At 40.3% G+C, this 15,719-nt stretch overlaps 2 protein-coding genes across 3 annotated transcripts in view; one reads left to right on the top strand and one right to left on the bottom strand.

The window, feature by feature from the left end:
- Positions 1-227: 227 nt before the first annotated feature.
- The window catches only part of spg21 (SPG21 abhydrolase domain containing, maspardin), a 61,013-nt gene continuing 45,521 nt past the window's right edge, over positions 228-15,719 (bottom strand). The window contains exon 9 of one of the 2 annotated variants that reach the window (XM_086070739.1): positions 228-605. In XM_086070739.1, coding sequence (XP_085926865.1) covers positions 465-605 — 141 coding nt within the window. In that variant the 3' untranslated portion in view covers positions 228-464. Of the gene's footprint in view, positions 606-10,719; positions 10,910-15,719 lie in introns of those variants that run through there. The other variant, XM_086070740.1, reaches the window with a different exon arrangement.
- On the top strand, positions 2,441-5,532 carry pdrg1 (p53 and DNA-damage regulated 1). The gene is made up of 5 exons (XM_086070416.1): positions 2,441-2,701; positions 4,709-4,781; positions 4,855-4,929; positions 5,021-5,101; positions 5,258-5,532. The coding sequence occupies exons 1-5, from the start codon at positions 2,591-2,593 to the stop codon at positions 5,338-5,340; spliced, it is 423 nt and encodes a 140-aa protein (XP_085926542.1). The 5' UTR covers positions 2,441-2,590; the 3' UTR covers positions 5,341-5,532.

Genomic DNA, 15,719 nt, shown 5'->3' with positions numbered 1-15,719 from the left:
TTGTAGTTGTCTTATACTCTCAGCATAGCGGTCCCCCCAAAAAACCCTCCCCTTCCTCCCTCCTCACCAGTGCCGCCCCTAAGTCCCAAGATAGACAGTACTCAATACACATTGACAGATGGCCAATTGATGTGGAAATATAGTAGGTCAGACAACCTGGCACACCGACAGATGGCCGACCGATGCGAAAACACAGTTGGCCCCAGACAACCCGGCACCCCCGCAGCAAACACAACTTTACAAAGGAATCCTTTTTAACACATTTTCTTCCCCAAAACAGATGGCTAATTACGTGGGAAAAGGAAGGAAGAATCTTCAAACGTTCCGTCACATTATTACACTCATCAAGCTTTGCTGAGGAAATTAAAGCAGTTATGACTAAATCTAAACAGTTATAACTAAAATCAAAACAGTTATAATTAAATCAAAACAGAAGACTGTCAACACAACAAAAACTTCTGGCTCTATACCGGGGCACTGTTGTTCCCGTTTTTGAGACGGGGCCTGCTTCGCCCAACGTTTCGGGACAGGCTGGGGATCCGTGTTCCACAGACGTCCCCGAGGATGTCCAACTGTCTGGAGATGGACTCAGCTCGGGCCAGGACCTACCCCAGAGACGGAGGCGAAGACCGTGGCGATTAGAAAAAAAAAGTTTGTTTCTACCTTATTCCGTTTTTCAGTAATCAACAATAGAAAATAGGTTAGTTTCCATCAAATGCTCTGTTTTGGACCAAAATACAGAGAAATCAAGCTTTTTGTGAAACAATATTATTTCATGCACTCTAGTGAAATTGACACCTTTTTTTCCATGAATGATGCCACAAACACCTAAACAGTGCTTTACTTCTGTAAAACACTACCACCAACAATGAAAAAGTGTTTTTTAATAGCAAAATAAGTTTATTTACATTCAACGGTGTAACAATTTGGCAAACTATTTACAAATGTGTGCAACTGTGGTACTATTTACAATTGTGTGGATGTTTCAACTACACAGTTTTTCTTTTTGTGAGGTATATTGTGTAAAACTCCCCTGCGTGCAAGGGGACGCAGCAGGATTTGCACCACAGATTAGTTTCACTGCGATTGCCACTTCGCGTGCACTTTCTTGCCTGCCTTTTTTTCCGGGGAGTAGCAGGTATATACTGCAGTGTGTGTTTGGCCATGTTGTCATCAAGTCTACTCTCAGGATCATGATACGGTGACCTGGTGTTACGTCTGGCTTCCTCATGTCCTTCAGTTCTTATACCGGGTGGTAAGAGATGTTCTGATCCATCTTATCCACTCCATTCATGGTGGCATCGTAGTCCAGAACCAGTGTCTTCTCCGTGATCAGACTGTACCCACTCCTCCGATGAATATGCATTGGACTCGGGGTACTCTTCATCGGCCGATTGAACGTCCGCCTGTGCAGAAGTGCTCGGTTGTGCACCACGTTTTCCGCCGTTAGCATCGCTAGCCGGTGAGGCTTTACGACGTGATCGAAGCCGCCGCGTCAACGCTTCCAACTTCGGCGTCAACCTAGGAGTCACCATCATCATCATCAATGTGCTCTTTAGCATTGGTCGATGCTTTTCGTCTTTGAAAAAAAATGCTCAAGCGTGAGCTGCTTGCAACCGGTCGCCATTTTCGCTTCCTCAGCCATTCTCCCCTCAACACTCTAGCTCCGCCTCACGTCTTCTACTGACTCCTACCCGATCTTGTCCAAAGAGTCATCGCTGCCATCTAGTGCCCAAAAATAGTCATTATACTAACTCGATCTGCTTGATACTTTCAGCACAGCTTGCCAAGGCTTTCCTCCACCCGTTTCCCCCCAAAAAAACACAGTGAAGGTCTTTTAACGTCTTTCGGCACTCATTTGGATTTTACTAACGTTTTTGGCGGTCAAAGAGTTAAGAACTTAAGAAGTAGCAACATGATTGAGGAGCAAAAAAGCAGATGAGTAATGAAGATAATGTTGGTGTTGAGTGGTAGAAGGTAAAAAACTTTTCACATATCCTGGTGTAAGTAAGGAACACTTAATTTCACTGACGAGACAGACATACTCCGTGAATGGACTGAGGAGGACGACGCGCTCCGCTTGTCTTCAGGAGAGGAGGGGTCAAGGTGGGTCAAACCATTTTCAATTAAATGGGGGTGTATTGTATTTTTGTTATTTAAATATTACTTTTAAACTCTATAGTTTATATATATTATCGCTATAAGTTTCTAGCTTCTTTAAAAGAACACACTGTAAAATATATCTATAAACATACTCTAAAATTTTGGGGGTGCTATTAAATGGGCTAAATACGCGTCTGGTTTATACAGTAGTCTGCTCGCGAGACGGAAGGAGTAAGATGGCCGCCCCGTGGCTTCAACGAGCTTGTACCAGCGTGCATCACCGGAAAACTTCCAGCCAATCATGTTGCGGGACGTCATCGGCATGGGCCGCCGAATTGCGTGACGTCAGTGGTAGCCGAGTCCGAGTGGATCTGGTACCTTCACTGGTAACAGTCGGTTACGTGTTGGAGAAAGTTGCATGATTTTCCTTATGTCCCATTGACGCAGGCTTCTGTAGCCATCGTGGAAGTTGTGTGTACTTCGAAAAATGTCGTTCCTGAATTTTGAAACAGCCATGGACTCTGAATATCACCGTGTTTTGGATAGTTTGAGAGAGGTAGAGGAGGCAGCTGAAGATGTCCTTACAACCAAACAACAGGTAAAAAACAAACAAAAAAAAACAGGTACACTATATACGCTTTTTAAAAAGTTTTTTTTTTAATGCGACACGCAAGTTAAAACGCATAAATGTATGTTGTTTACGTTAAGCGGGGTCAACAGTCATAAATGTTTTAATACCTAAAAACGGAAATCCTTGTGTGGGCTGCACAGTTCAGCCGAGCCGTGGAATCTTTAAATGTGACGTGAAACGTTATCTAGTTAGTTAGGTACCAGATAACAGTTAATTTAACTGCTTTTATTTCCATAAATATAAACACGAGATGCCGCGTCTGCGCTTTGAGCCAATAGGAAAAGACGTGAGCACAGGACATCTTGGGACAGAGCTGCTCATCACTCATCACTTTGATTGCCCAAATGTCACAAATTCTCGATATTTATTTTTGTTATTAGATATGATACAAGGGATGACACAAACAACTATTCCGTGTTTTTTTTAAAAATTATAACCAGCCTTAGTCATAGCCACATTAATTTGATTAATAATAAACCAATCCGTTTTCAAATCATAAAATTTGCCACAGACTAGTAGCCTGCCAATAGTCAGATTGATTTGTGCTTCACTCGAGGGAGTTCTCCACAATATCAGTCTGGGACTGCTCCGCGTTGATTTGCTCGGGAAAGGCGGGGCGTGCTGTACAACACTTCGAGCTGATTAGACGAAGCAGAATCGTGTGCACGTCTACCTCACTTTTGTTTCGACCAATCATGGCAAAGGATGAAATAATCGTCACCGACTGTTGTGACTAGCTAATATCATGGCAATGAGTTTATGTTGTCGGTTTAATATGCGGATACAAGAGACTAATTCAGCGAGAACAGAATTAATTGCAGCGTCCACGCATTCGTCCACCAGTGTCGCCATGTTTGGTTTGTTTCTTCCTACGGCTTCGGCACTTCTTGTTTTCGTCACAGCTGCATATCCCGCCCCCAAATACAATGTCGCTCTGTAATTGGTCCGAACCACCAGTGGTTCGAATCGGTGGATATCAATGGGAGAGGCAATTTCACACTATTTTACCATTTATTTTAAGTGTGAATTTGAAACAAAAAATACTTTCGTTGTAAGCCCCATTTATTTCCGATCAAACCACGGCCATTTAAACAATTTAAACCATGCCCACATCTGTTTTTTTACCACGCCCCCTCTGAATACAGATACAGATCATTTAGATGGTTGAACAGATACAGATGGTGATGTGCTCGCTCATCCCTAGTAGCTAGTGTGTGTGTACTAGTGATGGGAAAATGAAGCTTCATGAAGCACTTGTAATATTTTTTGACTCCCCTAGATGCCACTCTTCGTTGAAAGATGCAGTGGAAATGTAATCAATTTCCTTTGCACTAGCCTTTATATTTAAACCAAGAGCACCATCTAGGAGAGTCAAAAATATCACAAGTGCTTCATGAAGCTTCATTTTCCCATCACTAGTGTGTACCATTGCCGTCAGGCTTTGCAAAATAAAAACAAAACAAAAACAAGCGGCGCGCAAAAAAGAAAAGCCAAAAAAACCCATAACTAAGTTAAAGCTAAAAATCCTCAAATAGATGTGATAGACGTGGTTTCAGTCCAGGTCAAGCATTTAACCAGTTACTGCCTCGGCAAAATTTTATTTAGAATTTAATGTTTGTGAAATTTTTATCATGTCCATGATATTTACGAAGAATTGATGTTCCATAATTAATCAATATCTGATTGAATTGAAGTGAATTGGAAACTAATCGAATGGAACTGAACTCTTGTGAATTGAAATCAAATCAATTGAGGAAATTGGAATCGATACCCAGTCCAATCATTACCCATTCATTAACACAAGTTAATGTTGCCCCTACATTCGTGCTTTATGCCCCCCCCCCCCACACACACACCCATAACCCCATTCTTGATATTTTTATTCAATAGAAATAGTTGAAATTACTCGAAGCCTGTTTGTCACATACTTCAGTGATCTTTTCTGTTGCTACAATATGTGTGTTTGCATCTAAGATAATTGACCTGGACATGAAGAGAAACAGGAACAGAGAAGCACTGAATGCACTGAAGAATGGTGTGTGTCCAGGTTAGTGATGCCTTGATTTCAAAGTTAATTCCATATGAAATGGCAATGACTGTCTGATTCCTGTCACTTGCAGCAAAGATGAAGATTTGCTTTGGAAATATGTTCATCAAATTCCCCAAATCCAAGGCGAGAGAAATGATTCAGAAAGGTAAAATCTGTTCAACCATTTGTAACTGTCAAACGTATGTAGCACTGTTTGTCCCAAATATGAAACAATTAAATTTTTACTGTATGTGTAGACCAGGAACAGCTGAACAGCGAACTAAATGATCTTCACAAAGGACTAAAAGCAAATGTCAATCGTCTCAATGAGACGCAAGGTAAGAAATGCATATCCATTTTCACATTTACAGTCATCTGTACATTATACTCTTCTGGTGAAATACAGTATCTACAACAAATGAGCTGTTTTCTATTTACAAAAAGCAATGAGGAGCTTTCTTGCATGTGACAGTTGGTTTTCTTTGTTTTTCCAGGAAAGCCTGAGCTGAGTGGCTACAACCTTTTACCTCTGTCCGCTGATGAAATGAAAGCTATTAAGAGTATCTTAAAACGATGACATCATATCTTACCGAGCCCATTACAACATCTAACTTTCATGTGTGCAGATGTATGTAGTGCTATCCTGATTAGGGATGGGAATTTATATGATTTGTATGATTCCAAATCCATTTTCGATCCTGCTTAACGATTCTTATCGATACGTTTTTTTTTTTTTTTTAAGGAGAATAAACTCACTGGTGTTTCACTGCCGGAGTGCACACGGGTTTTCATTTGCGCATACCAAAGAGAGGGGCTTTGCTTTGCTTCACTTATCGCAGCCACTTCCACTACGGCAAAACTCCTAAAAAAAAAAAAAAGTTTTAATATTGCAATCACTGGCGCGCACAGGCAGACTCCTAGTTATGCTGACACCCTTGCCCCTCTGCTCTCTTGCAAAAAAAGTGCCCTTTGGAAAGTAAAAAAAAAAAGTTTACTGAGGACAGGTCCATTTGTTGACACAATCTTTTAGAAAAGATGCACGATTAAACGTGTGGGGAGGGGGATATGCGCCGCAAGCCCGACCTAGCGCTCTCTCTATCCCTCTTTTTTTCCCCCCTTGCTGTGAGGATGTCGTTAAAATTTTAACAACGTATTTATTTTACACGCCTGGAACTCATACGGGCAAAGTGCTGCTGCGTTCCCTTTGCATTTGTGTTATTTTTTGCTGGTCACTGCAAAATATCCACTTCGTAATCTTTTATATTTACTCACATACCTTGCTAAACGTTTAACATTGAAATCATTCATGTTAGATGCATAAATTTGAATCAGTAATTACAGTATTACATTATAAATCACACCAAGTGCTGTTCAAGTTAACAATGAAATCATTTTAATAGTTAACGCATCAAAGTAAAGAAGAAAACTTCCGATACCCGCTTTGTACTTGGTGAAGGAGCAAAGCAGCGATGCCATTGAACACGCTTCAATTATTTCTGACGTTCTCTTCTTTACTGACTGCACAACGTCACTCAAACGCTTGTTGTGTGGAGGCGGAAGTCAATACGGCAGGTCCACTAAGACAAATCACAAAGCAAAACTCTCTCTCTCTCTCTCTGTCACGTGAACATTATTAGCCGTGGTCGCTGTGGGACACGTCACAAGCATCTTGTCTCCTGCTCCACCCCAGCCAGGTAACTGTTATGAATCCAGTAAAATTGTATTGTTTGTTTGCCCTCTATTCCAATCATTTTGTTGTGAAGTAGCCGTCTCATACAGCACAAAAAACTGATCATAAATTAACCGAATGGCCACCTAATTAGCTAGTTTAACGCTATACGCTAAATCAATAATGATAACGTGATGATCAGCACAGGGCACAACTAATGACGGTGAAAGGAAGCTCTCTGAGGTCTGTGCATTGAAAAGCATTGGATTTAAGATCATTGTAATTTGATTTGTGGGAATTATTTTGACTTCAAAATGTGATGAACTGTCGTTTGTGTCTGGTTTGTATTATGCTAGTAGTCACAGACAAAAGCAATCCAATACGTCGTCGGTGGTCGAAGCATTTGCATTGAGTTGCATTGTGGAAATATCAGAAATGCCTGGATGTTTGAAATTGTCAATTGCCTGTGAAAAGTACCCTTTTGCCTTCTTGTAATAACAGTCTTATTCATTCTCATGCCCTTGGTCTGTTTGGTTACTATTGGTCTATTTATTTACTAATTGTAGCATAATGCCTGAGAGGGTCATGGTAACTAGTGTAACACTTTTTAAAGCTCCCATTTTAATATTGATTTGCTCCATTTGCTCCTTAAGGTTAATTTAATTGAAAAATCTTAAAAGCTGTTAACATTTTATTTTTAAGTGGTTTGTACTAAATCAGCACGCATTAATTATTAGCTGAATTACTAGCTATTACCGGGTGACACAAAAAAAAACGGTCATCACCTAAACTTGAATAACTTTTTAAATAATCAATTATTTTTATTTTTCAGATTTACCAAGAAGAATTATTGTTCTAAGAGTCTACCAAATTTGACCTTTGAGATGCCATGGACTACTGAGGAAAATACATTTATAGTTGAGGCATATTTTCGGCTCTCCATTAGAGATAGAGTGAGAAGCTCGGCCATCCGGGAGGGACTCAGTGTCGACCCATTACTCCTCCACATTGAGAGGAACTAGTTGAGGTGGCTCGGGCATCTGTTTCGGATGCCTCCTAGACGCCTCCCTGGAGAGGTGTTCCGGGCATGTCCCACCGGCGGGAGGCCCCGGGGACGACCCAGGACACGCTGGAGAGACTATGTCTCTCGGCTGGCCTGGGAACGCCTTGGGATCCCGCTGGAGGAGCTGGTTGAAGTGGCTGGGGAGAGGGAAGTCTGGGCTTCCCTGCTAAAGCTGCTGCCCCCGCGACCCGACCCCGGATAAGTGCTACATGATGGATGGATGGCATGTTTTCGGCTGAAGTCTATCCACGCAGCTCAATTGCAATTCAAAGAACGGTTTGGATGGCGTGAATGTCCTGTGATCTACAGATGGGTCAACAAGTTTAGAACCCATGGGACTGTGCATAACCATTCTCCGCACAGATTCCCGGTTGATTCCAAGCTCCTGACTTCGCCGACGCACAGACTTGCTTGGGCTGCGTACAACCGTCTCTCTTACTGCAGCAACGTTGTGTGGTGTCTTTGATGATTTCGGTCGTCCAGAGTGTGATTGTCTGTTAGTGTCTTTACCATTGAGGTTATGCACAGTCCCATGGGTTCTGAACTTGTTGACCCATATGTAGATCATTGCGTGGATAGGAAATTCACGACATCCGAATTGTTCTTTGAATTGAAATTGAGTTGCGTGGATAGACTTAAGCCGAAAATATGCCTCAACTATAAGTGTATTTTCCTCAGTAGTCCATGGCATCTCGAAGGTCAAATTTGGTAGACTCTTAGAACATTAATTCTTCTTGGTAAATCAGAAAAATAAAAAGAATTGACAAATTATGGTGATGGCCTTTTTTTTGTCACCCTGTATTTTGTACAAACCATAACTAAGTTATTTCTTTGCTAAAAGTCTTGCAGTCATGTTGCCCTAATAGGCTGTTATTAAAACTAGCTGTGGGGTATTATTTATTATTATTATTATTAGGCTATATGTGTGTGTAATGTTTATTTAGTTCTTTGAAAAACTTCTATTGACAGTTCTGAACATTCGGGCATTTCTGATACTTCCCCAAAGCAACACAATGCAAATTCTTCTTTTATACGGTGAAAACAAACGGCGGATTGTAATGCTTTTGCCTGTGACTATTATACAAGCCACACCGATTGTTATAGTAGTCAAACGACATCTACAAGGGCAAGCTCTTGACATGTTCTTGCCATTCTAATGTGTAGAAACGATGACGTCACAAAGCATTTACGTCAAGACTGTGTGTGCTTTTGCCACGCCATCTGAAGTTGTTGTTGTTCTACCAGCTCTTTGGGTTGTTTGTTTCTGAGCTAAGGCATACTCTGTGGAATAAATCCTCATATCTCATTTCCTGGTCTACGTGTTTTGGGATCCACAACCACCAACTACCCCAGTGCCCTAACACTCCAAAAGCGCTCAGTACAGCTTAACGACAAACACTTGCAGTCCATAATCCAAACAAAATATTGTTGCGACTGTTCTAATACCGTATTTTCCAGACTATAAATCGCTCTGGAGTATAAGTCGCACTAGGCCAAGAATGCATAATTAGGTAGGAAAATAAATACTTAAGTCGCACTGGAGTATGTCTCATTAATTACCGTATTGTCACGGCCATAAGGTGCACTTAAAAGTCTTACATTTTCTCAAAATTCGATGCCTAATAATGAGGTGCGCCTTTTGTGTGTCTGTAAATGTTGTTGTTCGACTGTGGGTTGTAGATGACCAGAGATTCAGTGTATCACTGAACTCCGGGTGGGATGGGTAGTGAAGACACCGATTCACGTTAAATTAGATGGTGTCATGTTCCGAAGTGCATCTTAAGTCGGGACTGAGCGAGAGTAGATGTGTTGGTAATTTTCTATGGCGCACTTGAACGCAGCAGTGTACGCACAACCAGCGTACTGACATCACCCATTCGCGCTGGATTTCATTCATGTTACATTTCCGGGTTAGGGTGGAAGCAAGCGAAATTTGACTGCCGACAAGCCAAACAAGAGTGAAGCTTCGCGGTTCCTAACATGCTTTGGTTGAGCATGGTGCCCCACACCTAGTGCGTGGACTTCTTGGTGCTGAGGCCGAGCGGCGCCATATGTGGGGAGCACCGCGTCGTCTCCCGCCTCTCCCCGGTGCGGACAAAGCAGATGTCCGTCTTCACCCACCGATTGATGTTGCAAGGTGCGTGGCTTTACCATCGTTACAATATATTATAGAGTTTTAGAACAATACTTACCACATACTTATACCATATTTATAATTTTATGGGTAATGATAAAATCGCAAAATCTTGTGGCCAACATGTAGCACTAGTAAGCATTACGTACCGCATCGGATACATACATTAAAATGAGTTTGCTCCTGAGTCCCAATTCAATTCATTGTCGTTCACAACCTCTTCCAACTGTCATTTTTTGCGAGATTTTACTCCCAAGTTGGGTTCAAATTAATCGCGCTATGTGGGGCGGGCACTTTCTTGAAAAACTGCACAAGGAACCAAAATAACTATAATATAATTATTTATCTTCTGAGGAATAAGCGGTTAATAAAATGGATGGGTGGATGTTCGTGTATTACTGCTCAACTTTGTTCATTATGCGGTTCATTATAAAGAACTTTGCTTCTCACTTTGTAATTTGTAATATTAATAAATTGTTGGTATTGTTTATACTTTATTAATGCGATACACCTTGATTATTATTTTTTTTTTTACTCCATCCTCTGGCTCATGTGTTTTAAATTTATGATGTTTTATTATTGGTCAGATTTTATTTAATAAAAATAACTGTTAAAGTGAATGTTCCTTTTTAAAATGTAAAGTGCATTACAAATTAAATGTATTATTATTATTACAACTATTATTTTATTGTTAAATGAATTAACATTTATTACCACAAATAACAGAACAAAAGTACAGAAAATTGGTACTGTTCAGTACCGGCATCGATACCCTGATACTGACAATTGGAACTGAACCGGTTCAAATGCGAAAGGTACCCATCCCTACTTGAACGCAGCGCATGCTGTATTTTCAACATTCATCCATGCTCCAGTAAATGTAGCAAAGATGTTCGCATTTTCGCAAACTGTTTTTCTTGAGGCCATAAAATTTTGAACATTTAAATTCACCCTCACTTCTTTCGTAGCATTGTAAAGTTAATACGTTTTTGTGGTCAAGATGAAGTCAACAACCAAGAGTATAGTTGCCTCTAATTAACCTTTGCAGATTACCATGAATTGGATGACTGACAATGTACACAGACAAAAATTAACAGTATTTTATTTCATTTTTAATGAAAAAAGTTCAGTGATATTTTTGCAAATCTACAAAATGCTTGTCATTGCTCATTGTCAGATTCTTGGCATGTTTTCAGGTGGCACTCCTGGACCTCCAGCTTCTTAGCACTCACCATAGCAATGGCAGCATACCGTGTTCCATGGAACTGACGCAAATGAATCTAGAGATCAAGGAATACAGTAACACACAAAAGTGAGTACACCCCTCACATATCTGCAAATAAAGAGTGTTTCAATGGACAACACTGAAGAAATGATATTTTTGACACAATTAAAAGTCATCAGTGTACATCTTATATAACAGTAAATTAATTTAAAATTGTAAATTTATTGTTACCTCAAAGTAACCAAAGGTGGCAAATCCAGGTCCAGAAAGTAGAAACCTTGCAACAATTTGGCTTAAGCCCCAAGTGCTAGCCAGCTAGCTCTATTGGTGCTTGTTTACCTGATAGGGAGCTAGATAGTGAAGAGGGTCTTCTGATTTAGTCATAACTGTTTTAATTTACTTATTTCCTCAGTAGAGCTTTGTTCTGCGGATGTATCTTTTGTGAGTGTTATCGCAATTTCTGCCAGGTGCAGTCATGACTGAAAAACCTCCTCTATTCCTCAAATGGGCTTTTGTTTTGTGTCTGAATAGTGTCCTTGAGTTTTATCTCATGTCCGGTCAACTTTGTGAACTGTTTACTGGAAACTGTGTGGTACCGCCCTTCAAGATAGTATAAGAATATTGTAAATCCTCTGTAATCTTCGCACTTGTGAGAAGCTACAGCCATTGCCTGTAACTCACTTGTGCCCGGAATATTCTGTAGAAATAAAAGCTTCGAAGGAACTGTTCATCGATCTCCAGCCTGTATTCAGATAACCAACATTCTCACTATCCGAAAGAAAATGAACACCCGGAGGAAAATATCTCCTCCACAACAATAGCTAGCTAGCTAGCTAGCATCAGGGGCTAAAGCCAAACTGCGGCAGGGTTTTTACTTTTTGGACCTGGATTTGCCACCTCTGAAAATATCTAAAATTACAGCCATTAATAGCTCATGTCATGGGAAGATAAGTTAGTAAAGCCTTAAATGAAAATGTCCTAATTGAGCACAGTCAGTCCTTTTCCCTCCCCAGTGTCATGTGACTCGTTTTGCAATGTTGTGGGTGCAAATAGGGAGCAGGTGTGTTAAAGGGACAGCAATGTAAAAAATAAACTTTTTGGAGCTTATAACCATGTTAAAATGCTAATTCCTCACCATTCGCCCCTGTATGAGAAATTCTAGGTCTTTCTGTTCTCTAAGCACCAGCCCATCCCAACCTGAGAAAACCAGCTGTTGGCACTGTTTGACGTCAAACACAAAGCACGGCCTCAGCGGACTAAACACATGCTTACTTTCTCTGAGACCTCCCTCTATGGGATATCGACAAAAGTAGCCTTTATCAATAACTCTTTGACTGCCAAAAACGTTTAATAATGTTTAGTAAAATTCTAAGGAGGGATGCCAAAGACGTTAAAAGATGTTCACTATGTTTTTTGTTTTTTTTTGGAAACGGGTGGAGGAAAGCCTTGGCCAGCAGTGCTGAAAGTATCAAGCAGATCTAGTTAGTATAATGACTATTTTTGGGCACTAGATGACTCTTTGGACAAGATCGGGTAGGCGTCAGTAGAAGACGTGAGGCGGAGCTAGAGTGTTGAGGGGAGAATGGCTGAGGAAGCGAAACTGGCGACCGGTTGCAAGCAGCTCACGCTTGAGCATTTTTTTCAAAGACGAAAAGCATCGACCAATGCTAAAGAGCACATTGATGACGACGATGATGATGATGGTCACTCCGAGGTTTACGCCGAAGTTGGAAGCGTTGATGCGGCGGCTATGATCACGTCATAAAGCCTCACCGGCTAGCGATGCTAACGGCGGAAAATGCGGTGCACAACCGAGCACTTCTGCACAGGCGGACGTTCAATCGGACAATGAAGAGTAGTCGAAAAGCATCGACCATGCTAAAGAGCACATTGATGATGATGATGATGATGGTGACTCCGAGGTTGACGCCGAAGTTGGAAGCGTTGACGCGGCGGCTATGATCACGTCGTAAAGCCTCACCGGCTAGTGATGCTAACGGCGGAAAACGCGGTGCACAGCCGAGCACTTCTGCACAGGCGGACGTTCAATCGGACGATGAAGAGTACCCCGAGTCCAATGCATATTCATCGGAGGAGTGGGTACAGTCTGATCACGGAGAAGACACTGGTTCTGGACTACGATGCCACCATGAATGGAGTGGATAAGATGGATCAGAACATCTACCACCCGGTATAGGAACTGAAGGACATGAGGAAGCCAGACATAACACCAGGTCACCGTCATGATCCTAAGAGTAGACTTGATGGCAACATGGCCAAACACACACTGCAATATATACTTGCTATTCCCCGGAAAAAAAGGCCGGCAAGAAAGTGTAGCGTCTGCACGCGAAGGGGCAATCGCAGTGAAACTAATCTGTTGTGCAAATCCTGCTGCGTCCCCTTGCACGCAGGGGAGTGTTACAAAAAGAAAAACTGTATTTGAAACATCCACACAATTGTAAATAGTACCACAGTTGCACACATTTGTAAATAGTTTGCCAAATTATTTTGTCAAATTGTTACACTGTTGAATGTAAATAAACGTATTTTTCTATCAAAAAACACGTTTTCATTGTTGGTGGTAGTGTATTACAGTAGTAAAGCACTGTTTAGGTGTTTGTGGCATCATTCATGGAAAAAAAAGGTGTCAAATTCACTAGAGTGCATGAAATAATATCGTTTCACAAAAAGCTTGATTTCTCCGTATTTTGGTCCAAAACAGAGCATTTGGGTGAAACTAACCATTTTCTATTGTTGATTACTGAAAAACGGAATAAGGCAGAAACAAACTTTTTTTTTTCTGATGAAAGATGAGAGTTCAATCAATTTAATTTGGTAGTATGTGCGTTTCCATAGTCCAAACACAAAATTTTCTGTGGACCTTGAAAGATCAGTCAAAATGCTTAAATCGGCTGGCACCCACAGCATCCCATTTCTGAAAACGTCTGGCAGTCAAAGAGATAAACATTCTGTCCAAATGAATTCAAACAATCAATTATCCTTCACATTTGCAATGCCGAATTGCAATGACAATTGGACGTTTTAAAATCCCAGAAAGGGTTCTGGCTGACACTTGTGTAAACTATGTAACTAAGCTCCCCCGGTAAGCAGCAGGCTCTGGTTTGAGACCCACGCACGGTCGTCTCTTTCCCCCCCGCCCTTCTGTTCTTTCTTTCTTCCTTCTTCTCCCCTCCTCCTCCACTACAATTTCTTGCGGCAAGGAGCCGTTTTATTTCAAATGATTATTGAAGAATTAAACATCCATCCAATTTACACATGTAAAGAAGACACGGTTGTACTGCAACGGCTGGCCAGTCTTGCAGCAATCCACACGGGGAGGCAGGGTTTAACTGAACCAGGCGTTTTACTTCCGCATTAGAAAAACTGCCAGCAAAATACCTAATATTTCATAAAAAATTACACCACCATGGTTTTAAAGGTAAGATTTAATCATTATATGCCTATAGTTAACTGTGGAAGGGCTTAAAATTCTGTGGTGTAATCCCTTTAAATTTGGTATTACAACTCTCACACTTTCTCATATTTGTCACTAAAAATCCAACTTGACACCTCACGGCAAAGAACTCTCTGAAGATCTGAAAAAAATAACTGCTGCTCCACATATAGATGGCCAAAGGCCAGTGGTTCTCAACCTTGTTGGAGTTATGATTATATTATATGATTTTTTAATTTATTTTTTAAAATCAAGACATATATAGGGTTTACTGGTGAACAAAATGTACAGGAAGAATCGTCTTTTCATCTGATGCTGAAATCTTATCTGCATTTAATTATTTCAGTGAAATTATAATGGATTTCCCCATGTTTATAATACTGAAAGCTGAAAATATGGCTTAATATATGACATTTAATTAACTGGATGTGAGCTAACTTAACTTGTTGAAAATCATGGCATATGGCGTATTTATATTGAAAATTGTCATCTGATGCTGAAAGCTAACGTTGAAGTTGATATTATGCATTTAATCATATCAGTGAACTTATAATACATTTCCTCATATGGTAGTCAGTTGGTAAGCATGTATATCATTTAGCCTAATAGCCATGGATACAATTGCAATGAACAGTCGGATGTGGGATTCAAACACACGACCTCCTGCTTACTAGACAATGCACTTTACCAACTGTAATGATGATAATTTGTATGTATGGAAGTGGGTGTGGAAAGGTTGACTTAGAAAAAGTTGAATGTCTGTCCCATTGAAAATGAATGGGGAAACATTAATTTAATTTCGTTTTTTAAATTTTGTTTATTCACACAGACAAAAATACATTATAAAAACACCTGTAACATTGAAATATTTTTTGTGCAGGAGAGATAAGCAAATTAGAGCTGTGCGATACTTGAGATTTTGGTATCGATCGATATTAAGTAAATACTGGTGCCAATATCGCTGATACCGATACCAAGTACTTATAGGTTAATAAAATATGGTATTTTAAATCCTTTGTCCTGTTAAATAGTTTTTTTTTTTGGTTTCAAATTATACTTTCTTGTTACGCCCAATTCACTGACAATTGCACACTGCTGACAAAGATAAGTCCTCTGATACAAAAACAAATGCCAGATTCGATTTTTAATGATTTCCTTTTTCCAAAGATACCTTGTTCATTTGAAAAAAGAGATTGCTGAGGAAAGGTCATTTGAAATTCAGCGGTGATACTCAATTTTCATTTGAAAGTAGAAAAAAATTGCAATTCTCAGCAATTCGTTGATCCAATCAAGTTGATGTTTGAAATTTTGGCTTTCCATGCTATGAATTACCCTGACACCAATGTTTTCAAAATGCAATTTTTGCTTAGGTGTACTCACTTTTTTTGCCAAGGGATAGCTATTAATG

The sequence above is a fragment of the Leptonotus elevatus genome, chromosome 3, assembly GCF_054856555.1.
Source record: "Leptonotus elevatus isolate MCC_2025b chromosome 3, RoL_Lele_1.0, whole genome shotgun sequence".
Taxonomy (NCBI): Eukaryota; Metazoa; Chordata; class Actinopteri; order Syngnathiformes; family Syngnathidae; genus Leptonotus; species Leptonotus elevatus.
The sequence above is the reverse complement of the archived record's forward strand: the minus strand, read 5'-3'. Positions and strand labels throughout refer to the sequence as shown.

Excerpts from the sequence above, each read along its gene's own strand:
- pdrg1 (XM_086070416.1), top strand. The coding sequence starts at position 2,591 with ATGTCGTTCCTGAATTTTGAAACAGCCATGGACTCTGAATATCACCGT. Across the intron at positions 4,782-4,854 it reads GAAGAATGGTGTGTGTCCAG|CAAAGATGAAGATTTGCTTT; the intron begins GTTAGTGATGCC and ends TGTCACTTGCAG. Across the intron at positions 5,102-5,257 it reads TCGTCTCAATGAGACGCAAG|GAAAGCCTGAGCTGAGTGGC; the intron begins GTAAGAAATGCA and ends TTGTTTTTCCAG.